The sequence below is a fragment of the Lissotriton vulgaris genome, chromosome 10, assembly GCF_964263255.1.
Source record: "Lissotriton vulgaris chromosome 10, aLisVul1.2, whole genome shotgun sequence".
In the NCBI taxonomy this organism is placed as follows: Eukaryota; Metazoa; Chordata; class Amphibia; order Caudata; family Salamandridae; genus Lissotriton; species Lissotriton vulgaris.
In genome coordinates, this window is record NC_141698.1 from 79,024,767 (window position 1) to 79,051,503 (window position 26,737).

At 43.3% G+C, this 26,737-nt stretch overlaps 1 protein-coding gene across 2 annotated transcripts in view; it reads left to right on the forward strand.

Moving 5' to 3' along the window:
• The window catches only part of LOC147684702 (somatostatin receptor type 5-like), a 46,946-nt gene extending 24,800 nt beyond the window's left edge, over positions 1-22,146 (forward strand). For both annotated transcript variants that reach the window (XM_086940539.1, XM_086940540.1), the window contains one exon: positions 18,480-22,146. In XM_086940539.1, coding sequence (XP_086796665.1) covers positions 18,545-19,531 — 987 coding nt within the window. In that variant the 5' untranslated portion in view covers positions 18,480-18,544 and the 3' untranslated portion in view covers positions 19,532-22,146. The remainder of the gene's footprint in view (positions 1-18,479) is intronic.
• Positions 22,147-26,737: the final 4,591 nt, after the last annotated feature.

Below are 26,737 nucleotides of genomic sequence, written 5' to 3' on the forward strand. Positions count from 1 at the left end.
TCCTGCTCGAAAACAAGCATTAAAGGCATTTTCCTCTTTCTCTGCGTGCTGCAAAATGCAGTATGCATGAAAAGAGGAACAAATGAGGAGAAATAAAAGGTATTTCTCCCCATTGTGCATCCTTACGCCTCCCCTGGGGAGGTGTATGATTCTGACATATTCACAGGTTTATGAAATGTTGTAAATCTGGGAATGTGTCATGTTCCATGGATGTTGAGTTATGCGTGAAAGGGGCCCATATTTACAAGACCATGAAAGGTCATGCAGGGTGACTTTATATGGCCTTTTAAATATGGGGAAGCTCATTAGGCTGCCAGTGTGTTACTTAAAGTGACGCAATGCACCGGCGGTGCAAAGGGCTTGTAAATAAGCCACATACCCCTAGATGCATCAACGTTGTCATTTGCGATTCCTTATTTGCGAAAAATAAGGAATCGCAAATAAGGAATCGCAAATGGCAATGCATCATTAATTTCGCTATTTTATTGAGATTCGGTAAAAATCGCAATTTTTACCGTAATAGCGAATCCGCAATTCCCATTCATTCCTATGGGCTGAAATGCCCATAGGAATGAATGGGAATTGCGAATTCGCAATTTCAAATCGGAATGCATCAAAGCCTTTCAAGGGTGGAGAGGGGGGTCCAAAGGACCCCCCCTGCACCCATGAAATGCACTTTTACATGTGAGTTACATACACACATGTCCTAAGGACATGTGTGCCTGTAACGTACACGTTTAAAAAATGCATTTTTATGCGTTTTTAAACATTTTTGCAAATTACCACGAAGTTCAACTTCGTGGTAATTTGCATTTGCAATTTGAAAAATCGCAAATGTTTTCAGGATGATGCATTGCTTTTAAGGAATCGCAAATTTGCGATTCCTTAAAAGCAATCGCATTTTTGGAACTCGCAAAAAATAGCGATTTTCAAAAAATGCTTCATGCATCCCAGTAACCAATTTAGGAAGTGCAAAAGGCCGATTTTTGCGAATCGCACCGTTTGCACTTCCTAAAAAGGTTGATGCATCTGGGCATAAGGCTTTGCCGTGCTAATGGGCTCACTAAAAAATGAAAAAAGAAAAGGTGGAAATCTTTTTCTATTGAATCCCTTTATCATATTTAGTGGTTGATAACGAATACAGTCTCCTTTCAGGCCTGGATCTCTATAGCTCGGATATCTGAAAGACCGAGGGGCATATTTACAAGCCTCTATCACCACAGGAATATCACTTTTATTGACATCCATGTGGGAATAAACCCTTTGCGATAATTAAAACGCCGCCTTGTACATTTTTGCTGTTTATGTGTGTGCTGCATTGTGCAGCACACATAGAAACAGTAAATCAACATGAATAATTGTTTGCATGCAGGAAGGTGTCCTTTTCTGCACATAAAGATTCTTTACAAAAAATGATCATTTTCAACTTCTATGTGAGCTACACTATGCGCACACACAGAAGTTACAATTCATCATTCTGGATTATTTATGTGAAGGAAGGGACATTTTCCTGCACATAAACAATCATTCCCTCAACACAGGTACCCTTGCACTATGGTGCAAGCATGCCTGCGTTGGTGCTAGGCAGCTGAGTTTAGCACCAGCACTAGGGAAAACACAGGGATGTGCTGTGCCATTTTAAATCCCTGAGTTTTCAGAATGGTGGAGCATGATATTAGCAATGTTTACTTAATTCCGTGCTTCACCATACCCTTGTAAATATGGCCCCATATGTCATAAATGATTTAAACAAGTACAGAAGAACAGGGCCCGATTCACAGAACTAACTTAAGACAAAATCCTAAACTTACTACTTTTGGTATTCACAGAAGTTAGGATTTTGTCTTACGTTTGCCTTAAGACAGACTTAAAACAGACTTAAGATGGACTTAAGTTAGGATTTTGTCTTAAGTCTGTCTTAAGTCTGTCTTAAGAGAAACGTAAGACAAAATCCTAACTTCTGTGAATACCATAAGTAGTAAGTTTAGGATTTTGTCTTAAGTTAGTTCTGTGAATACGGCCCTTATAATCAGCTGACTTCAGCCTCTGATATTCTTGTTTTTATTTCACGCCTTACCAATTTCTTGAATGACAGTCCGTTAAACTCATAGTGTTTCTTGGATTTTCATGGATGGTTGTATTGTTCCACTTGTGTTCCCTTTAGGGTTTGGTGATGGAATATCAACTCGTGCTTTGATTTGGCTACATATGCATCATAACTTGTAACTTGTAACTGTTGTTTATTGTTCTAATTGTTTCCTTTGCTGACACTATGACATTTAAACTCCCAATACTGGCGCTTTTCCTTATAAAATGTATGCTCTTTAAATACCTTATTCTGCAATAGAGTCATAGTATAATTATCTAATTGGCATCGTTCATTCATTTGTTTTACTTTGATATCCTGAGAGCATGTTGTCGGATTAAAGGCTTTTCCACATGATCAAAACATGGCAACATAGGCTTTCTGCACGTTTGGCTTAAGAAACTTAGGGGTCCATTATGATGTCGGGCGAATTGCCACCACCTGACCTGCAGTGGCGAACCGCCCGACATTTTTGTCATGGAAAGGCATGCAGTCTTTGGTTTGGGGGGCCGTAGCGGCCCCGGGGTGTTGGAGGGGTGCACTTGGCATGCACAAGGAGGCAGTCACCGCGCAGTGCCTGTCACTTTGTACATGCCAATGCACTGCATGCATATTTTGCATTGCGGCGGGTGCTGCTTACAGCACCGCCCGCCGCAATGTAAAATATGTGGAAAGCGACCGCCATGGTGGCGTCGCATCCTAATTGGCATAGGGGGACTGCCGCACCTCTGGCGGTCAGTTCCGTCTTCCGTTACGGTGGCAGGCGGACAAAGTCCGCCCGCCATCATAATAGGCCCCTAAATCCCAACACCGGGTCCCCAGAGCCATACGCAAAACGAACCACACGTCGTCCGAAGTTGATTTGATTTAATCGGCACAGTCATTCTTGTTTAGGCAATTCGCCGGAGCTACTAGAGGGATTTGGTTCCCCAATCTCCCAGGATCCTCAGAACCATGACTGTATCCCTGTCACCCGCTTGACATGAGGATACAAAGCTCCTCCAGAGAACCGTGGTATCCCACCGACAGACTGGACTATTAATACTTTGTCTTTCTCTCGTCCTGGAGAGGCCTGTAGTTTATAGGCCGAAATGAGATGATAGTTTCAATGAAGGAGTCTTTATCATTTTCTTTTGCCTTTCAAAGACATTTTTTGATACACACCAAGAATCTAGAGGGCAAAATTGCCCCTCGCTAGTGTACAATCCATACACTATCTCCGTTATGGACTGTGCAAAAAGCAATGAACACAGCCATAACTGTTTGAAACAACTGGAAAATTGAAGAAAGCAACTTCCTAGCACATTTATTGTTGGGTATTTGGTATAAGTTTTATGTATGTGCAATTCAATGAGTTGATTGTCCCTTGTACATGTTTAGTTATTTGTTTTATTTGTGTGCGTTTAATGTGCTTTACAACATTTGTATAACCCAGGTACCTACTCCAAAAGTGAACAATTGCAGGCTCAGTTAAAAAGGTCAAAATAAATTTGCAGAAATTATGTATACAGCTCCAGTGATTAATTGATGTAATCATTGGACAACTAACATTAAGAGAATCAGTTCCAGCATTACACCACTTTTCATTCATACAGAGGCTTTCTAGTCCTCTTTGAACCCTTTCTTTCACTGAGAACATTTTGTTGCATTTAAGTTTTGTACTAGGATAGTAAAGACGTGCAAAAATGCAATAAAAATACTGTCCTTGTGTCCATGTTCCACTGCTTGTCCATAATATTTTGCTATAGGCTCTTCTTAAGACCATGCATATACTGAGGAGCTTTGTAGCAGCACCATTTGAATAGCTGAAAATGTGTCTTAGCCTGCCAGTGTTGTACCTTACTGACATCATTCTCTTTGCCTCACAGTCACAACAGTCACACATAAGCAACAGCACTCTCCCCACACACACAGAGTAGTGGTATCACGCTACCAACAGCACTGCCCCACACATCAGTGTGTAGGGGTCTCACTCTACAGACCAGCTGTTACATCCCTCACAGACTAGCAGTTTAATACTAACAGATGCACATTAATACACTGATAGTATCCATCTCACACTACCAACATCGCTCATGCCCTCATAAAATAGCATTGACACTACAGATAGCACCAGCACACCCCAACAGAGTGGCAATCACACACTACCAGTAATTCCACAGGTATTACAGACTTGCACACTACTTAAATCACTCATACCATTCACAGAGCAGCAGTCACACAGTGCAAACAGCACTGTCACTCCCCTCATACACTAGCAGTCAACCCATACCAAACTACACTCTTTCCCTTCACAGAATAGAAATCACACTACTGAGAGCACTGTCACACTGAGATAACTATAACTTGCACCCCTGCAATGTACTGCTTATGACCTCACATGTTACATTACTCATGACATGGTCAGTGCCATAACTGATGACATCAGAGGGTGACTGTGAGTGTTTTTAAAACATTTCTGAGTGTTAAATATATATACTTAGGTGTATTGGTGAATCAGGGGGTGTATCAGTGCCTGTATGGATGATTCAGTGGGTGCGTGACTGACTGTATAAGTGAGATATTGATTAGGTGTCTCAGTGAATGTATGGGTGAGTGACTGGTTGTGTGAATGTTCCAGTTGGTGTCTAAGAGGATATATGGTTGAGTGTGTGGGTGGGTACCTGAGTGGCTGTATGAGTGATTGATTGGTTGTCTGAGTGCCTGTATGTGTGTCTGAGTGTGGGGGTGGGTGAGGTGTGTGGGACTGCCTGTATGGATGAGCGAGTGGGTGAGTAAGTAGCTGTATGGGTTAGTGAGTGTGTGTGTGAGGGGCTGTATGGGCGAATGCATGTGTGTTTAAGGCTGTGTGGGTGAGTTGATGTGTCAGTGGTATATCGGTGAGTAATTGAGTATATAAAAGGCAGTATATGTGAGTGATTGAGTATATGAGTGACTGTATGGGTGAGTGTGTGCTTGTGTCAGTGACTGTATAGGTGAGTGAGTGCATATTAGTATCCGTTTGAGTAAGTGGATGTATGTGTGTAACTGTATGGGTGAGTAAGTGGCTCTGTGATTCACCGTATGGGTGAGTGAGTAGGTGTGTGAGTAGCACTATAGCTGACTGATTCAGTTTGTGAGTGGATGTATGGGTATATGAATGGATATGTCAGTGGTTGTATTAGTAAGTGAGTGGGTGTATGAGTGGCTGTATGGGTGAGCGAGTGGATGTGTTTATAGAGCTATGAATCAGTGAGTTGGTGTGTAAGTAATCCTATGGGTCTGTGAATGGGTTTGTAAATAGTTGGATGGGAGTGGGTGTATGAAAGGTTCTATGGGGTACAAGTGGGTGTGTTAGTGAATTTGTGGATGATGTCATCAATGATGTCATCAGTGATGTAATTTGAGATGTCATCCGTGATGTCACTGACCATGTTATAAGTGATGTAATATGTGAGGTCATAAGCAGTGCATTGCGGGGACTTGTGTTGTAGTTAGCTCAGCTAACTAGAACTGCTGAATTTCACTGGAGTTGTATGAGTGAAACTTGAGCTTAACTATAATGTCCCCTTTACCTTTGGTTTTTTTCAGTGAATTTCTAAGGTTTTTTAATTCTATTTCCTAACTATAATGTCCCTGTAACCTTTGTTTTTTCAGGTTATTTCTAAGGTTTTATAATGCTACTACCTAACTATAACGTCCCTGCAACCTTTGTTTTTTTCAGTTAATTTCTATGTTTTTTAAGTAGTAACAGCATTTGCAGAGTGGTGAAGGAAGGGGGCGGGCCTCAGACCAGGTCTCAGGAATCTCACTGTGTTGGACTTAAAGAAAGTACCAGGAGGGCTTGTTGGCCTTCAAAGTCCCTCAGCATCCAGGAGGACTTCATTCCCCAACCAGTAGTGTGCCAGGAGACACGTTTGCTGAGTGGTGGAGAAAGGCTGCATGTCTTATGAAGATCTCTTAGCAATCCTGCTGTGTGTGACATATTGGAGGAAACAGGAGGGGTTATTCACACCCAGGACAACCACTTTGTAAGGGTTGGGGACTGCGAAGGGAGCCTCAAGGGCCCTGTGGTCCCTGCCGGCTCCCCGCCTCCTGCATAAGCCGGCATCACTATTACACATATTGAACTGCTAACATGCAGTTCCCTGTGTGTAAAAGCTATTCTGCTCTGCTTTGAGTAAGCAAGTACATTTGCTGCTCTCAATTATTCGAAGCGGATGTGTTTTCTATGGCTTGGCAGGAGCCTTCGCAAACTGCAATTTACCGGTGCTGGGCACCCGGGACATTATAGGAGCTGGCCCTGGAGGATGGTGGTCCCCAGGGCCATTATTGGCTCCAGGAGGGGGGCCACATGTTCCCCCTCCATTCTAGTTATTTGCCCTGGGGAGGTGGCAGTCCCTAGGGCTGCAGTGGGATTTGCAGCCCCGCATTCAAATATACAAAAACCCTGGGGAGGTGGTGGTCCCCGGGGCTGCGGGGGGGGTCTGCGTGGTCTCCCTGCTTTTTTTAAACTTAAAACCCTAGGGAGGTGGAGGCCCCTGGGGTTGTGGGAGAGTCCAAGAACCCCCCCTTAGTTAACTTTAAGAAGCCCCATGGAGGTGGCAGTCCCCGGGGTAGCGGGGGAGGCCGAATGCACCTCCCCCACATTTTTTAAAAAACAACCCCAGGAAGTAGGCAGTCCCCAGGGCATAAGACGCCCCAGTAATGGGGCTCTTGAACCATCCTCCATAATGTATAATGCCCCCAAACCTTGCCCACCAGGGGCCCATTGATAACAAAGTGCAGGAGCCAGTGCTTTTTTAAAAACATTTTCAGTGGGATTCATGCACCCAGTGCGCCTACCACCAGAAATATTAAATATATATACTTTTTATGCCTGTGGGAACCCCCCTATGAGGTCTAGGGTGTCAGGGTGTTTCTACTCTGCCCCTTTTCTTTTTTTAAATGTTTTTTTCAGTGACTTGGTTCAACAAAGTCACAAGATGCCTAGCAACACTTCCTGGTTTGAAGTGTTGGCAGCCGATCTGATCTCAGCACTGGATCTCGGGTAGGATCAGGGATCCTCCGCGTGCTCAGTTATATTTCTTACAAATCTTAAAATGTCTCCTAAACTACTGAATGGATTTACACCATTTAACAAAAAGGGTGCTTTCTGGACCAACAGCTACCTTTCTGCGAAACGTGGTGCAATTCCGTTCAGCAGTTCAGGCTGTAGACATGTCTAAAGTTTCCTATTGAAATTAACATGGGGAAAAAGCGTTTTGAGACCCCCCCTTTTTCTCAGCCCCTGCTTGACGGATCACCCTGAAATTTTATAGACAGCAGCTGAAGTGAGTGGCAAACTTGTTTGGAACATTGGTGAAACGGCGCCAAAGTGATAGGCAAAACATAAAATGCTCTTCCTATGGAAACTAGGTCATAACTATAACTACCTACTGGCGACCACCAGTAGGTAATATATATATACCTATACATTACCTACTGCCGATTGCCAGTAGGTAGTTATAGTTAGGACTCAGCGTCCATTGACGAGCATTTTTTGTTTTGATAATGACTTTGGCACCATTTGACAAATCTTCCTGCAATTTTGAAAACTTCAGCTGTCTGAGAAAGAAGTCTGGACCTGCTTATGTTCATCCTAGGCTAAGTTGAGTGACTCCAAGGGCCATCATCATGAATCACCTTATTTCGGTCAAAGACCTTAAAAGCAAACAGTCATCATACAGTTTTTTAATGCTACATATTTTAAAAAGAAATCAGGAAAATGTGTCAAGACAATGATAAAGGAAGATAAAAATTCATAATTGTGAATTGTCCTAAAGTTCTTTAGGTGCGTTTCTTTAACAGCGTTAAAAACTTAACCATAAAAATTGCAAAATAAGTATAATAATAGGACATGATAGATGAAACATGCAAGATACAGTCTAAAATCCTTATAATTAGTCAATAGCATTTTAGGCAAAAAACAAAAATCATCCAGAAAGCCACTCCAAAAACAAAAGTAGCTCAATCAGGGTACTCCGTTATGGAAAAGCTTGGATCTGATAGGCCAGACACTTTCAAGGAACTTTGCAATAGAGAATATTATAAAAGGTGAAGTATTGGATCTAAAAAATTCTCAATGAAACTTTCCACTGTTAGACTCCTAGATTCCTACATAGGGGCGCTATCCAGCCATTACGCTGGCGGGTGAATGCTGAACAGAAGAACGAAAGATGTTCATCTGTTTCATCTGCACTATCCAGGCTTGGCAGATTTTACTCCCTTCAGCGGGGTTCTTTGAGATTCAGATTTTTACACCCACTAACCAATAGAAATTCAGCTTTTACAGTTAAAGTTATCTCAATAAACTATAACTCGTGCCCTAAGGTTTTCAAAAATGTTTTAATTAAGCATGGGCGAATTTTGCGAATCTCGCGTTCGCGAATTTTGCGGATTTGCGAATTCGCAATCCGCAAAATCCGCGAATTCCCGCGAATTTGCGGTTTTTTTTTTGTGTTCGCCCGTGTTTCTGCCAGTTCGCGAGGGTTTTTACAATTTCGCAATTTGCGAACTTACCTGTCGGGTCGCAAGTTTTGCGAACTTGTTGTTTCTACGTGTCCAGCCTGTTTGGGACACTCTTCTTCATCACTGCCACTCTCTGTCACCGCTGCCACTCTCTGACTACTCATGCCATCCTCTGGCCCACCCATGCCACCCTCTGTTTCATCACCACACCCTCTGGTTGTCCAGTGTACATTATTTTCGGCAAAGCAAAGCACACCTTCCCTGCCTCAAGTGACCTGAATTAATTTGGGGCTGATTAATGTGTCACAGAATATTTTTTTAGCTGGCACCTGCTTCCTTAGTGCGCCCTGATTAGTGATCTTTTGCACTTGCTAAGTGCTTTCATTGTTGCAAAATTAGTTACAACACCTGCCCTGCCCCAACTGACAATAATGAATTAGGGGCTGATTAATGGATTTTAACTTCCAGCCTGGCTCCTGCTTGTCTCCCTTAGCTGTAATTCAGGACCTTTGTGGCATATGTGTAACTATTCTGAGGTTCAGAGCAGGGTCACATAATAGTTGCAACTGGCAACTGAACTCTGGAGGGGCCCCTCAGGAAGCACTACAGGAAATGGCTACTAATGATGAGCCTGAACTTTTGAACCTGGTAAGTAGTTTCAGTTTTGCTAAGATCGTATTTCTGCAATTTAGCACTTATTCGCGGGGCGCGAAGTTGTACTGGGAAGCCGCGAACTCACGCGAACAGTGCGAGCAGTGCGAGCAAAATCCGCTGCTCGCGGATTTGCGGATTTTGCGGGAGATTCGCGAATCTCGCGGATTGCGGATTTCCCGAAAATCCGCAAAATCCGCGAGCGAAACGGATTTTCCGCCCATGCTTAGTTTTAATGGTATTTCCTAACTATAACATCCCTGTAGCCTTTGGCTTTTTCAATGAATTTTGAGTTTTTTTTAATGCACAGTGAGATGTAATTACCATACATGTGCAGCCATGCGTGGCCATGCATGGTGGGGTGTTGGACGCACTGCCTGTGACCAACTCCCCACATGTAGCTAACCCGGCGTACGCCCTTTGGCAATGCATGGCAGGGGGTTGCACTCAGGGCCTGAGTGGCCAACCTCCCATTACAGCTGACCTGTGCATGGCCTTTGTGGTTTTTTTTACATCTTCCTGAATTTGTGGGAAATTTTGGCCTACAACGGGGTCCCTGTGGGACACCATCACCAGGTTTAGGGACTCAGGGTATTCCATACCTGCCCCCTTATTGTAATCATTGTGGCAATATGGCTGATTTAAGAGAACTACAATTGTACCCATTTAAAGTAAAGAATGTTAATATAGACTGCAGTGTTGGTGAAAGAAAGACTGAATGGAAATTATGCTAGAATTTGAAACAAGGCGCTGAGATATACTTTAATTGCGTACTATGCTGATGGTATGACTTTAAGACTATGGAACAATTAGGTAGTCTTGGACTCATTTAAGAAGCACAAGGTCACGTTTGAATCAGAGTCTGCGTTCACCTGTGAAGAAGGCTCCTCACAAGCTGAAACGTGTCAGGATAAGGATTGAAAATAAGCTACGCAATTTGTGCATTGAATAAGGCACCGAAATCCTTGAAAGTTTAGCGTGCGCCAATTCTTCTGAATAAGGAGTGAATTTTGGTTACTTAACGGGGTGCTCCATCCCTGCTGTGTTCTTGGGCTTTCTTTCGGAGACAGTGTGTTTGGGGCTATAGATATATGCACTTAAAGAAACAAAGGTTACAGGGATGTTAGGTTCAGATTTTACACACACAAAACCATAGAAATTCAGCAGTTATAGGTAAAGTTATCTCAAGTATCTATAACACGTGCCCTGAGGTAACTTTAACTTACGCCTCCGCCATTCACAGTTTTCTCCTCAATTATTTCACTGCAAATGTTGCAGTGATATTATCAATGAGGTAATAGAAGATGCCATAAGTGAGGTACTATGTGGGGTGATTAGCAGTGCATGTCAAGGACGGGAGTTATGGTTACCTTAGGTCACAAGTTATAGTTACTTTGAGATTACTGTAACTGATGAATGGTTTTGTGTGTGTAAAATCTGAACCTAACTATAACGTTGCTGTAACCCTTGGTTTTTTTCAGTGAATTTCCTGGGTGTTTTTAATTCTATTTCCTAACTATAATTTTCGACCTTTGGCTTTTCAATGTTTATAGTTTTTTTAATTCTTTTTCCTAACTATAATATCCCTGCAACCTGGGTGTATGAGGTATATGATTTATCAGAAGGGAAACAGACACTTGTAACACCTTAGGCCATTGGTTGCAAAAAGTTTTAGAGTAACCTCAAAAACCCTATGCCAATATGGTTGTTGCGGTATATTTGATTCATCCGCCCCGCATACGGGTTGTTGGCCGTTATCATCGGTTACTCCAATTTTGTAGTGTTGCCAGCCTCAACCCGAGGCACCTCTGGCTTTTAGTGTAGTGTCCAGAGAAAGGGAAAAAGTGTGTAGAAATTAAACTCTCCAAAAAAGGAAAAAAGGTTTAAAAACTGAAGAATCACCCTAGGTCGTTTTAATTAATGGTGTGATTTTCAGATTAAATTAAAATAGTTCGGTACTACCCAAATGATCGAGTTACTGGACCATGGTAGTTAGATACAATTATCACACAACGTCGACATGTTTCTGCTCTCTCGGCCCACAGGGGTCTATGGAGCATTCGTCAGGACTAACAGTTTAACAAACAAAAGTACATCTTACTCACACCATTTGTGTAGTATTTTCATAATAACCTGTAAAAATTTCAGGGATATTGACTCCTCCAATTTCTGAAAGATAATAAGAAGAGGACATAGAAAAATACACACTTAGAAAAAACATCCCGATTTAGGCTTATGCATTATGTAGAATAAAATTATTATTCAATCATTACCAGAATTTGTCTCAGTGAGGAGGGGGGGAATATTATGGAAGGGTAGAGTGTTTTGCGCTGCCAACATAGTTTTACTAATTTGGAGATACATTATTACCCTCTTATCAGGAGAGACTCGTAAAGAACCCAGTGCGTGAAAGGGAGGGGGTTTCTAAACTTTTTAGCGTGCTGTTCTCTCGGTGCATAAATCAAAGGGACCTTCAGGGTAAGGCAAACGAAGTATTTTATTTAGCGAGAGCAGCGCGTTATCAAAGCGTCTTACGTGCTGGCCACTCGGGGCGCATGGAAAAAGAAGAAGAACCCACGGACATGGGGAACATATAGTATTTTGTGCGCAGCGCATTGCCATACCTTGTTACTGGGGAGTATACGCTTGCGTCGGGGGAACCCTCTGGATTCAGAGCTGTGTTAAAAAATATTGCATTACTATCTAATAGCCGTGGTCACCTTACCGGGAATCTGTTGGTCTCGCAGCGCTCCGCCATTACCCGCGTGTAGTTTCAGCCTCGTCTTGTGCTGACTCTGCCCCCGGAAGTGCCTGACTCCGGCTGGATGGAAGGTTTTTAAAGGGGCAGGAGTTTGAAACAGCGTGTGCAGGGCACGTCAGGGGTTCCCTTTTTTTTGTAAGAAAAACTTTATCAATACAGGAAAAGAATGTAGTTCCTATGTCTCTATTCCATGATTGTTACAGGGAATATATAATTTAATCGTAATGACATGGGATCATTTCGAAAACTGATGCCAAGGAATGCAATCATTAAGTCCATTTTCATGGGTTTTGAGGCGTTTCACCCACCTCTGCTCTTTCTCAAACAGTGTTCTTTCGCATCTCTGGGATTTGTCAGTTAACATTTCAATTACTGACCATTGGATTTCATCACAGGAATGACCAGCTTGCACAAAATGGGAACATAATTTGGTGTTGTTCTTTTTTAATCGAATGTTGCTCCGATGTTCTCCAATTCTTGTTTTTATTTTTCGACACGTCATTCCTATGTAGCGTTTGCTACAGGGGCAGCTTACTGTGTAAATAACGTGTGTAGAGTTGCAGTTAGTGTGTTGGCGCTGCTGCCAGAGGATGGTATCAGAAAGTTGGAGTGTTTTGGACGCAGTTGTCGTTTTACATGCTACGCATGACCCACATGGATAATGTCCAGTTACTGGTGACATGGTTATATCTCTGATTGGGGCAGTTTTCACTTTTCTTATCGGTCGGGTATGTACTAAGACATCCTTGATGTTCTTGGATCTCCGATTAGCGAACCTTGGTCTTGGCCAATTGAACTTACCCCTGTGAAGGATATGCCAGTTCTTATTTATTAGTTTCTTAACTTGGTAAGAAGCTTGGCTGAATGTTGTAACACAGGTCGTCAAATCAGGTATTGGTTCCTTGTGAAATGTTTGCAGGAGACATTCTCGAGGTTGATTATTTGCTCTTTTTTTACAGAGTCTGATGGTTTTCTCTGTGTAGTCTCTCTGCCTCAGTCTGTCACTTAGTTCATTGGCTTGCTTTCTGTAATCTGCATTGTTACTACAGTTCCTTTTTAAACGTAAAAACTGACTGTAGGGAAGGTTGTCCCTCAAGGGTTTTGGGTGGAAACTTTTGTAGGACAAGACATCTTGTCCTACAAAAGTGAATGTCTCCTGCAAACATTTCACAAGGAACCAATACCTGATTTGACGACCTGTGTTACAACATTCAGCCAAGCTTCTTACCAAGTTAAGAAACTAATAAATAAGAACTGGCATATCCTTCACACGGGTAAGTTCAATTGGCCAAGACCAAGGTTCGCTAATCGGAGATCCAAGAACATCAAGGATGTCTTAGTACATACCCGACCGATAAGAAAAGTGAAAACTGCCCCAATCAGAGATATAACCATGTCACCAGTAACTGGACATTATCCATGTGGGTCATGCGTAGCATGTAAAACGACAACTGCGTCCAAAACACTCCAACTTTCTGATACCATCCTCTGGCAGCAGCGCCAACACACTAACTGCAACTCTACACACGTTATTTACACAGTAAGCTGCCCCTGTAGCAAACGCTACATAGGAATGACGTGTCGAAAAATAAAAACAAGAATTGGAGAACATCGGAGCAACATTCGATTAAAAAAGAACAACACCAAATTATGTTCCCATTTTGTGCAAGCTGGTCATTCCTGTGATGAAATCCAATGGTCAGTAATTGAAATGTTAACTGACAAATCCCAGAGATGCGAAAGAACACTGTTTGAGAAAGAGCAGAGGTGGGTGGAACGCCTCAAAACCCATGAAAATGGACTTAATGATTGCATTCCTTGGCATCAGTTTTCGAAATGATCCCATGTCATTACGATTAAATTATATATTCCCTGTAACAATCATGGAATAGAGACATAGGAACTACATTCTTTTCCTGTATTGATAAAGTTTTTCTTACAAAAAAAAGGGAACCCCTGACGTGCCCTGCACACGCTGTTTCAAACTCCTGCCCCTTTAAAAACCTTCCATCCAGCCGGAGTCAGGCACTTCCGGGGGCAGAGTCAGCACAAGACGAGGCTGAAACTACACGCGGGTAATGGCGGAGCGCTGCGAGACCAACAGATTCCCGGTAAGGTGACCACGGCTATTAGATAGTAACGCAATATTTTTTAACACAGCTCTGAATCCAGAGGGTTCCCCCGACGCAAGCGTATACTCCCCAGTAACAAGGTATGGCAATGCGCTGCGCACAAAATACTATATGTTCCCCATGTCCGTGGGTTCTTCTTCTTTTTCCATGCGCCCCGAGTGGCCAGCACGTAAGACGCTTTGATAACGCGCTGCTCTCGCTAAATAAAATACTTCGTTTGCCTTACCCTGAAGGTCCCTTTGATTTATGCACCGAGAGAACAGCACGCTAAAAAGTTTAGAAACCCCCTCCCTTTCACGCACTGGGTTCTTTACGAGTCTCTCCTGATAAGAGGGTAATAATGTATCTCCAAATTAGTAAAACTATGTTGGCAGCGCAAAACACTCTACCCTTCCATAATATTCCCCCCCTCCTCACTGAGACAAATTCTGGTAATGATTGAATAATAATTTTATTCTACATAATGCATAAGCCTAAATCGGGATGTTTTTTCTAAGTGTGTATTTTTCTATGTCCTCTTCTTATTATCTTTCAGAAATTGGAGGAGTCAATATCCCTGAAATTTTTACAGGTTATTATGAAAATACTACACAAATGGTGTGAGTAAGATGTACTTTTGTTTGTTAAACTGTTAGTCCTGACGAATGCTCCATAGACCCCTGTGGGCCGAGAGAGCAGAAACATGTCGACGTTGTGTGATAATTGTATCTAACTACCATGGTCCAGTAACTCGATCATTTGGGTAGTACCGAACTATTTTAATTTAATCTGAAAATCACACCATTAATTAAAACGACCTAGGGTGATTCTTCAGTTTTTAAACCTTTTTTCCTTTTTTGGAGAGTTTAATTTCTACACACTTTTTCCCTTTCTCTGGACACTACACTAAAAGCCAGAGGTGCCTCGGGTTGAGGCTGGCAACACTACAAAATTGGAGTAACCGATGATAACGGCCAACAACCCGTATGCGGGGCGGATGAATCAAATATACCGCAACAACCATATTGGCATAGGGTTTTTGAGGTTACTCTAAAACTTTTTGCAACCAATGGCCTAAGGTGTTACAAGTGTCTGTTTCCCTTCTGATAAATCACCTACTTACCCTGGGGAATGAAACAGACATTCAAATCCCTAATCCCCCCCTGATTGATTAATTTGTATGAGGTATATATCTGAGTGTGTGTGTGAGTGAGTGGTTGTGAGGGTGTGTAAGGGGGTGTGTGAATGTGTGGTGGGTGTGTGAGTGCATGAGTGCCTGGCTGTGTGGGAGTGGCTGTGTGGGTGTGTGAGTAGGTGTGTGAGTGGCTGAGTGAGTGGTCTGGTGGGTCTGTGAGTGAGCGTGTGTGTGGCTGTATGGGTGTGTGAGTGGCTGTCTGAATGGTTGTGTAGGTGTGTAAGTGGGTGTGTGAGTGGTTGTGTGTAAGTTGTGTGGGTCTGTGAGTGGGTGTCTGAGTGGTTTTGATGGTCTTTGAGAGCATTTGAATGGCTGTGTGGATGTGTGAGTGGTTGTTTTAGTGGGCATGAGGGTAGGTGTGTGAAAGCTGTGTGGGTCTATGAGTGGGTGTGTGAGTGGTTTTGTGAGTCTGTGTGGGTGTGTGATTGACTGCATGGGTGTGTGAGTGGTCATATGGGTGTGCAAGTGGGTGTGTGAGTGTGTGAATGAGTGTGTGAGAAGGTATGTGGATCTTTGAGTGAGTGTATGTTTTTTTTATTGGGGGTCTGGATCCGCAGATCCACCTGAATCCTTGAGGATCCGGGGAGGGTCTGCGGCTCCTCATGGGGTAAAAAAAGGTTTGGGGATACTTTTTTGCCCATCATTGGTCCCTCACAGACCCCTTTGTTAATTCTGTGGGGGCATGGTACCACTACCTTGACCCCTTCTATCACTTTTTAATTTTATTTTCTCCGCTAGGTACAGAGTCCAGAGGAACAAAACGGCAGTCACAACTTTCCTCTCAGGTTGCGGCCAACCAATCACAGCATTCCTGTAAGCACGTGGACTCGCGACTCCCAGGAGGATGTGAGGATGATCCGCGTCCTTATGTATACAAATTTGTTTTTCCCTTAATATTTCAAAAACTACTTAATGGATTTACACCAATACACAAAAAGGTCGCTTTCTGGACCAGGAGCTACGTATCAGCCAACTGTGCTGTAATTCCATTCAGCAGTACGGGCTGTAGCTGTGTCTAAAATCTCTAAAGAGATTAACATGGGGAAAACAGGTTTTGGGACCTACCTTTTCAATACAGCAGCTAAACTGAGCATCGTACTAATTTTGAAAATTTCACGAAGAATCGGCAAATGGCCCCAAAATTATTGGCAAAACAAAAAATGCTTTTCCTATGAAAGCTAGGTCCTAACTATAATTACCTACTGGTGACTGCCAGTAGGAAGTATATATTTAGCAACTCCTCCCTGTAGAGTCAACCTGGAAGCCTAGTAGCAAGGTACAGCATTTGTCTAGACATTTTCTTGCTCCATGTCTCAATTGATTCCTGATTTGATAAGCATCTCACAGAAAAAACAACAAACAGACTAATCATTACTAAAAGTAGTTGCTATCTTGCACTATGAACATAGCTGAAAACGTTTAGCACCTCTCTTTAGGAGTACAAGAGCAGACAGCTTGTGCAGGCTATTTAGTGCGTTCTCACTGCAAAGCAGTAAACAGTGGAAATACTTTGTTGATGTCATGAATTCAAACAGAAGAGAAGAATCTTTTGCTGCATCGACCGGCAGGTTGCTGCAAGAACATGCACAGCTTTAAAAAGAAAGAAACTCAAATAGGATGAAACATCTTTTGCCTCAATGACCCACATTTAAATGTCAAGTGAAGCACAAACATTCAAGTCAAATGAACAATTAGCTTGACCTATGAGTGCTAGGAACCACAAAAAGATAACACTCAAAAATCAATTTTCCCATTGTGTAATATTATCCCTGCTTGGTATGATATTATTCATGGGTTAAAGTCTACTCTACAACCGTGGAACATGTCTGTCTTTGGTGGTGATAATTAGCGGCAAAGCTAGCTTAGTTGGTCCTCTAGTGGCATTTGTTGTTTCAAACTACAATTCTTATTGCCCTCACTACTCTCATGTACTTCTACTTCTTACTTGAACATGTTTCAACACTCTCTGAGATGTCTTGGTGAGCACCAGATATCACTGTTTGTAGCAGTGGTGTTTTGAGTTGGTGGTTGGGGGTTTGATGGAGTCAATCAATCAATCAATCACGGCATTTGTATAGCACACTACTCACCCGGGAGGGTCTTAAGGCGCTGGGGGAGGGGTAAGTTACTGCTCGAACAGCCAGGTCTTGAGCTGCTTCCTGAAGGAGAGATGGTCTTGGGTTCGCCGAAGGTGGGTGGGGAGGGAGTTCCAAGTCTTGGCTGCCAGGTAGGAGAAGGATCTTCCTCCGGCGGTGGCTCTGCGGATGCATGGTACAGTGGCGAGTGCATGGCTGGTCGATCGTAGCTGGCGGGTGGGCGTGTAGCAGGTCATGCGGTCGTTGAGGTACTTGGGGCCCAGGTGGTGGAGAGCCTTGTGTGAAGACAATGCATTTGGTGCCAGTGGTGGCTGCTGTTGATGATTGTTTGTGCCCTTAATTATAACTTCTCTTTTTGCTCTGTACCCTCCTTCATCTTTTGTTTGCACACAAGTTACAGAACCCCCCCACGAAAAACTGATTCTTAACTCTGGTCACTTCTGCGCCTTCTGCCCAAACATGAGCAAACTATCAAAGGGAGAAGGCTCAGCTGGGAGGACCTTGGTCTTAGTTCTAGCTGGACCCAAAATCCGGTACTACAACAATATCAAGAAAATCTGAAATGTAGAACTTGCTGATAACATCCTGAATGAGAAAAAAACATGTCCACAAAAATAAAATGATTTCCATGGAAGAAATATATCAGACCTGGGAAGAAATCCCAGATGCGGGGTAAGAAGAAACAGGGCTCTGAAGAGTCAGAGACAAGTCCTCAAAGGGACCATGCGCAAAAATACTAAGGACTTTTATAAAAGGGTGTTATGGGTTATGGGAGTGTCGGGTAAGGGGTTGTTAGGAGTGAAGAGAGTTTGGCGGATTAAAATCTGTGAAACAGAAAAATGTCTTGTTGAGTACTGTGTTGCCTTTTAGGGTGTTGCCTTCAAAAACCAATCAGAAAATGTTGCAGCAATAAATAAGTAAATACAATTATTCCTGCAAAACTGGAAAAAATTGATTTTTTGTATCCTGTGTGTCCATGTTAAATTTGTTAGCACTAAGTGTTTTTTCTTCCGAATATTCTGCTGTGTAAGTACAGTTAAGAATTCATTACGTTTCAGAATTGATTCCTTTATTCTTTTTTCATTTATAGAAACCAGATATTCCGTAAAGTCGTTTTATCTTCACCTTGAATAAATAAACCAAGCCTGAAGAGACATGGAGGCCGCCTATGAAAGCCCCTTTGGAAACGGATCGAACTTTCTTGACTATTTGCATCCGGATGACGTCATCCTATACCGGAGCCTGCCCTTTGTCATCATTCACCTTCTGCTGTCTTTGATTGGGCTTACCGGCAACGCCTTTGTGATGTACATATTTCTGAGATATGACAAGATCAGATCTGTCTCCCACATTTACATTTTCAATATAGCCATCAGTGACGCTCTTCAGATGCTGAATTTATTTTTCCTTGCCGTTCAAGAAACTACGAATTACTGGCCATTTGTTAGCTTCTGGTGCAAAGTCGTTCTGGCTGTGGACTTCCTGACTCCGACTGCCTGCACCTCTTTTGTAACAGTGATGAGCATAGACCGTTCTGTGGTACTGTACCGTCCCCTCTTCGCCAGTAGGTGGCGCAAACCAAAGGTGGCCTGTCTTCTTAGCATAGCAGTCTGGGTTATCTCTATTTTGTCCACACTTCCAGTGACATTTTTCCAGCCGATTCCAGAGTATAACCCAATTTGTGCTTTTAACTGGTTTCCCCTTTTCAATTTTACTTTTTTCCATTTTTACCTAGGGTTTTTACAGCCTGTGACCTTGATTGCTATGTGTCTATGTATGACTGCAGTCAAAGCACCACCGGCTGTCCCTCCAGTCATTGTCAAAAAGCACAAGGGATCTGATAGAACAAGAATGGTGGTGGTGCTTTTTGTGGTGTATATGATCTTATGGCTTCCAAAGTACATTTTCATGCTGCTCAGCATGCAGCCAGTCATCCCATCAGGGTACTCCGCCAGGCTCCATGTTCTGTCAGATGTAGGTTCATTTGTTAATGTTCTGACCAGTGTTAAGTGCTGCATCTACCCATTCATTTATTGGCATCTGTCAAGTGATTTCAGGCAATATTTTCAGAGTGTGTTGTGCTGCCGCAAAGAAGGAGCAATAGTTCAGTCGCTGGCAGGGGAGCCTACTCAGATGGAATAGATGCTACACCAAAACAAGCATTGGCATAGCCAATAGGTCTCGCTTTTGGGACCTTATAAGTATTTAGTTATGCAGCGCAATATCCTTGGTGCAACAACATCAACTGTTGCATGGCTAAACACTTATAAGGTCCCAAAGGCGAGACCTATTGGCTATGCCAATGCTTGTTTTTAATGTACACAAGAATAAATGAGTCACTGGCTTTTAGTCTTCTACAGGCCTATATTTTTTTAATCAAGCAAAAGTACTATGCATAAGCATTCTACTTACTGTATAAGAGACAGTAGTAGATTTAATGAGGATGTGCTACAACTAATAATATTTTGTTCTCGGCCTGAGGTTTAAGTGATCTGATGGTCATGAAACAGAAGCACTAAGGGTGGCAATACCCACTAACAAATCTCTGCTTCTGGGTGGCTTCACAGGAAACAGGAATAACAGCTGATAAAAATTAAAAAAAGTGAAGTACAAACAAACATGAAATCACACTACGTGCCTTGGGTCTAGGCACGTCGAGCTTCCTTTGTATGGCCGATGCTTCCAAAAACAACAAAGCGAGATGTCCTGTTTACCCGGTTTGGATTCTACGCCGAAGGGAGATGCGCTGCAGCGCCCGTAGTGCCACAGCCTGGTGGTGGCACGCACCGATGATCATATGTGGCTGGGCATGTAGCATTGTCACTCCTGTAATGAGGCACGCGCAAGTGTGTGCCTGACACAAGATAACTAGGACAGGCTGCCGATTAGAATGGTGGATCGATTTCTAACGAGCCCAGCAAATGTGCCACTGAAGCAGAGCAGGAAAGAGTTGTGGTTAATCAAAGAGGCCAAGAGTAGACACAGATTGCCCTCCCCTGCTTTTCTTTCCGTAAGTGGTAAAATTATTTCCCACACCGTTGTTTCCTAAAAGCTGGGGGATACTATAGAAGCCAGAGAAGGAAGAAAAGATAGGGGTTAGGAAGAGTGGGGTAAAATTGGTTATAGACCTAGGAATAAGGATAATGAAAACAACGGACTGAATGGGCAGAAAATGGTATATGTGAAGGAAGAAAATATAGGGGTTAGGAAGAGTGGGGTAAAATTGATTATAGACCAAAGAATAAGGGAAATGAAAACAAAGGACTAAATGAGCAGAGATTGGTATATGTGCATAAAAGGTGGAAAAAATAAATATTCGCAAACTGGAGGGTGGAAAAGAAAAGAGAAAAGGGTATGAAAAAGGCAAGACTGAAATCTAGTGAACCAGCAATCACAGAGAAAAATAAATATAAGAGAGATGGAGATGAGAAAATCGCAAGTGAAAATATACAGTGGAGACAGAAGAGAACAAGACAGGAAAGTGAAAGCAGGGGTGCGCGATGGTGCCTCGGGCGCTGAAAGCTGTCGGCTGCGCGCGCTTGTGCGCGTAACAGCAAGCTGGTGGCCAGTTGCCTCTAGGTAGCACTTTCAAAATCCGCTTACTAAATGTCTTGCTTAAGACCGCGCATGCGCTGGCTCAGGCGAGACCTAAAAATGAATAAATGGATGGCTGGAGCAGAGATTTAGGGGTGATCATTGTAGAAAACACACAATAATTCAACTCTAGCCATTCATTCATTTGAACAAATTGTTTTCTCTCAATAGACCAAGGCAACAGTCAAAGTGAAGGCAACACAGTTAATGGGTCACTAATAGACATCATGTTGGGGAGAAATTACAGCTGACAGGCAATCCTACAGTGGGTACAACAACACAGTACCACTGTTTGGTAATTACTTTGTTATAGTTTATTTTATTTCACTGATTTTAACTTTACTCTTATGCAAATTATATTTGAGTAAATTAGCGTTATGCCCTTAGGGTACTGTCACTTTTGCTTAGGACATATGAGATAAAATAAAGGGACTGTAGCAAAAGGCAGGTGGCAGGTTAATCAAAATGGACCTTTCATTCAAATGTCTCAGGGTTGGAAAACTTAAGGGCTCTTATATTTTGGGGCTCAAGTAAGGTTTCATTGCCTTTACGTTCTGTCACCTGTTATTTTGTGCGAATTGAGAACACATAATCAAAAATTCCCTCGAAAAACTGCCAAGTGAACATTTTATGGTGAGGAGGTGGAGATTTATAGAATCTGGGGTACCAGGAGCCAAGGGGTTCCTCTGCCTGGCACCAGATGCGGGCCCTGTGTTACACCCTTACTTGCAGCTCACAAAGAAATGGAAAACGTAACTTTTTTATGATAAGGTGTCCCTTCCTGCACATAAACAATCAAAGGTGTTTTGCTGTTTCCATGTGTGCTGCACAAGACAGCACACATGGAAACAGCAAAAGCGAGCAGAAATTAAACATTTCTCCTCATTTCACTAGAGTAAGATCAGGTTATCCCTGTTCTTAATGTTGCCGCTGCCCCATATTTACACCACCCTTGTAAATATGAGGCAGTGCCAAAATCATTGGGTGTTGCGGTGAAACAGCAAAACCCATTGCCCTCCTCTTTCATGCTAAGTGTGGTGTGAAAGGGGAACTTATTTACAAGGCAGCGTTAAGCCACGTTAAGTGGCTTAACACTGCCTTGTAAATAAGGCGAAGCCTGTACCGCCACCACAACGTCTTTAAAAGTGACCCTGTGGTGGCGATATGGGTTAAGACATTAAAGACTCCTATCAGAAGACCAAAATGACCTCAAATTTACTGAATTCTTCCTACCTCATTTCTTGGTGCTAGATCTTCAGCAATCATATTGTGAATCTTCCAGTTTATCTGGTTGTGCACACTCCACTAGGAACTGTAGACAGCCGAAACTGTATTAACAAAGGCACAGCCAATGCTTTTCCCTCCATGAATGCCTTTAGATACAACTGTGTGATCATGATTTCTGAGGATAGTGATTGGCCAACTATGTAGAATGAGCTTGGTTTCCCAGATTTCTTTGTTTATTTAGGCTGAAGGCATGGGAGGCGCTTAATTTCTTGGAATGTTTCCAACTTGACCTGCAGCCTTGTGCTTCAGAGGAAATTACTGTGGAAACAATGGGTCATATTTACAAAAAGTTATCACCACTAAAATGTCACTTATTGTGACGTTATGGTGGCGTTAACTACTTCGCCTTATTTACAAGTGGCATTAACCCCTTCGACGCTCATGACGAGCTGAGCTCGTCATGAGGTACGCCTGTCGTACGCTCATGACGAGCTGAGCTCGTCATGTAACGCGTTTTTAAAAAAAACTCAGCGCACAGCGGGAAAACCGCTAGCGCGCATAAGGTTAAGCCACTTAGCGTAGCTGAACACCACCTTGTAAATAATGCCCCTATTCACGTAGCAATTAGAGTCAAAGGAGCGTGCATTAGGTGTTGCAGTGGGTAAGGTATGGGGCAGCGCCAAAATACTGCCAGGGAATACCTGGTTTTAAGCAAGCGATACGAGGAGAAATGTTGTATTTCTCCTCGTAGTTTGTTCTTTCCTGGTGTGCTGCAGAAAGCAGCACACATGGATGGAGCAAATTGTCTGCAAATATTGTTCATGTGGAGGGAGGTGTCCCTTCCTGCACATAAACAATTGCCCCTGAAGCGCAGGCCCCCTAGCAAAATGGTGGTAGGTTGCCTGCGCTGGCCCTCTGTAGCTTTTTTAGTGCCAGCGCTAGGAGTAACGCAGGAGTACACTGCATTCTTGTGAATATGGCACATCCCTGCGTTTGAAACTGTTGGATAGCAAAGTTACCAATTTTGGCATAACACCGGGCTCCGCCAGTGTCTTGTAAATATTCCCAATGTTTCTTCCAGTTATTCCACAATAACACAATGGAGCTTCTAAATATGCAGGAATGGCGGCCTTTCAAGGTATTACCTGCTTAACCATTTCTGCCATATTTATCGGCATGTTCTAAATCAAGACCCAACTCTATCCGAAATTAAAGATGTATAATTGGTGAGATTTTAATTTTTATCAGAGCATTGCCAGGTAGGTTTTCAGGCACTTGTAGAACAGGAGGATGTATGACGTTTCAACGCATGCTTTTACCACGCATGCCTTTACAACGCAGGTATTAAAACGCAAGTCGACTTGTGTTGGGGGGCGCTGGATAGTGGAATAATTTAATTTTCTATTCCAACTCCAGTCCCCGTGGATAGTAGGGAAGGTGTTGGATAGAAATTAAACTATTCCCTATCCAACAGCGCCCTTCAGCGAAAGTCGTTGTAACGACATTCATTGAAAATCCTACGTTGTAATGGTAGTGCGGGGTAAAAGTTTTGTTGTGAACGATGTTCCCCAGAACAGGATATTTGGCTGGAGACAAAGTTTTAATATGGCTCTGAAGTTAAAGAGGCGGTCCATGGTGCATCTCTGATTCGCATGTGCTGTTCTATTCCACATTCACAAATGTTTGCACTTACGAAAAACTGGCGATGCCCGGGACATCTCTGAGACTCTCATGTGAGGGTGAATTTACAAAGATTTACTGAAGGGCACTCTTGAAAAGGCCCTATATACCTCCAAATGTGTGCAAGTTCAAGCTTTTTGAATGCTGCACAGGATGATTGGTATAAATCTGAAATGCTCCAGTTATCTCCCACTCTGCCAGAAAAATCAGGGTGGATTGGGGCCCATTGACCCCTAAGCATCTGAGATTTATTAGGATTTGCCCTGGAGCAACTATAAATACATATTGCTGTCTATAACATACAGTATTATATTTCAATGAAAATCAATATAAACATAAAATAACAGGCTTTAAAGGAAAAGAAAGAAGGACCTTATTTCCTTGTAACAATAATATGTCAGATGAAAAGAAATGTGATTTACTAACCTAAATTGTACCTCACATACTAGCTGTATACTGCACTGTAATCGTGATATTGTTTAAAATAAAATACTTAAAAATAAAAGTGAATTTGTTTTTTCATTGACGCTGTTTCTTGCAGTGATTAACTCTGTTGATGCAATTTACACCATCACTGTGCATCTTCATTAAAACCTGAAACTATCATGACTTGTTTCCATCTTTTTCTGCTAATGTATTCAGCTTTGGATTAAAAGAATGAAGAATTGCTCTTCACGCATTTTGCTGATTTTGTAACATTGTCTAATTTAGGATTTACTGCAAAAAATGAACAAATAGGAGCAGCGTATGTGGTCTTAAACCATGCATGCACAACAAGTGAAATTTGTGATTATTTAGTTAATACTCCATGCATTTGTGTCTTAGCTATTACACTTGTGGTCGGCTAAGGTGCTTTCCCTTTCCACTGGGCTCAGCTGATGGGGAGGAGGAGGGGGCACATTACCGAATGCAATTGTTGGTAAATCAGTGAATTCATGCAGATCATATCTGGCAAAGCTGTCTCATGCTTTATTTGAGAAGCACTTAAACAGACACTTAAAAAATGGTGGCTTGTCCATGCATGTGGGTCTTCGGCAGTGGCTCATCTCTGAGATGCTTCGAAAACTTTATGGTGTCCTTTAACCCCTTCACTGCGGCGGCTATTCCGCCGCAGTGCTAAGGGGCGGGGCGGAAATGCGGCGGGCGCATGTTGGTGACGGAACCGCTCCGTCACCAGCGTCGGTTGTGCTGTGCTTATGACGGAGCGGTTCCGTCATGGCCCCGCCCGCTCAATAGAACGCTCAGTGCAGGCGCGGAATCTGCGCCGCGCAGGAGCGTCGGGCGGGCCATGACGGAACCGCTCCGTCATCAGCCCAGCACCACCGCGGCTGATGACGGAGCGGTTCCGTCATCAGCAGTGGAGGGGTTAAAAAAAGATATTGATATCTGTTGGACACCCCTTTCAGTTTAACCCTTTGCGTGCGTCCGATGTCACGGTGGGCGTGTGCGGAGGACGTCCGGGGGCCGTCCTGACCACGCCCAGTCATAAATCACCCTCACCGCAGCGGAATTCTAGCCGCAGTCAGCGGGTTAAATTGTTCTGCCAGCACTGGGCTGAGAGCTGGCGGCCTACAGAAGGAGAAGTGACCATAATAATGAGTCAGGTTTCATCTGCCTGATGCCTAGAAAGTTAAGTGCACATATCTGTCCCTAGCATCAGTCTTGACCATCTGGACACGTGCCATAAAATTTAAAGTCCTTTCGGTGAATGACAACCCATGCTGCACCAGAGAGGGGGAGGCAAATAGTGCACCCAGGTCTCTGGTGGGGCACTGGGTTGCCTTTCACTGAGACAAACAATCTCAATGCTGGTCTCCACTGTAAAGAACAGCATCAGTATTGGCTGGGCTGGCAATAACGTCAGTATAACTACAGCGGCCGGTTGTATGACGGAACCCCGCATGCATTTACCCTGCATGCCTTTACAACACAGTCACTACCCCTGCTGCGATGTTACCACTTGTTACTTTACCACGCAAGGTGTAACAAAGACTTGCTTTTGGGGGCTCTGGAGTTTGGAATAGGGGATCTGGACTTTGGAATTGGGGGAGCTGGACTTTGGAATAGTATAAATTACTATTCCATCTCCAGTCTATGCAACAGTAGGGAAAGTTTTGGGTTTACAAATCCAACACCAGTCCAACTATGCTCCCCCTAATTCAAGTTCTTGTAACGACTTGCGGGTTAAAGTAATGGGTGGTAAAATCGCAGTAGGGGTAATGACTTTGTTGGAAAAGGCAGGTCATTGTTGTGATTGTGGGGTTAAGGATGTTTCCCACAGCAGCCCATGCACCCACTGTGTTAGTTGAAGTGAATGACATGGTGTTAGTGGTCTGCACTTATAACAAGAGGCCAATCACCCTATGGTTTCATTAGGATGCTGTGGGATGATTGGCCATATTTCACCATCCTTTGCCTAGGTTTCTAGCAGATTCTCCTACACTTCATGACAATGTGTGCACATAAGTATGAGTTTGAGGCTCTGTGCTCAGTCAGCCCATCTAACAACTAGCAGGGGCGGCCTTAGGCATGTGCAAGCTGTGCACCTGCACAGGGCCACCAAACCCCAGGGGCCACCACACCAATATATATCCTTAATGTAATAATCCTCTGAGGATGGATACATATTTGTGTGGTGGCCCCTGGCAGGGATTTGGCGGCCTCTGGTTCTGTTCCACTTCCTAACACCCAGACCCCCCCCCCCCTCCTGAGCTCTGGGGGGCTCTGCCCCGCCTGGACCCCCTCTTCCTGGGCCCCCTACCTACGCTCCCTGCCCAGGGCCGCCATGAGCCTAGAGCCGCCCCTGCAACTAGACAAACGTTCACTGATGCTTTTACACATGTGCAG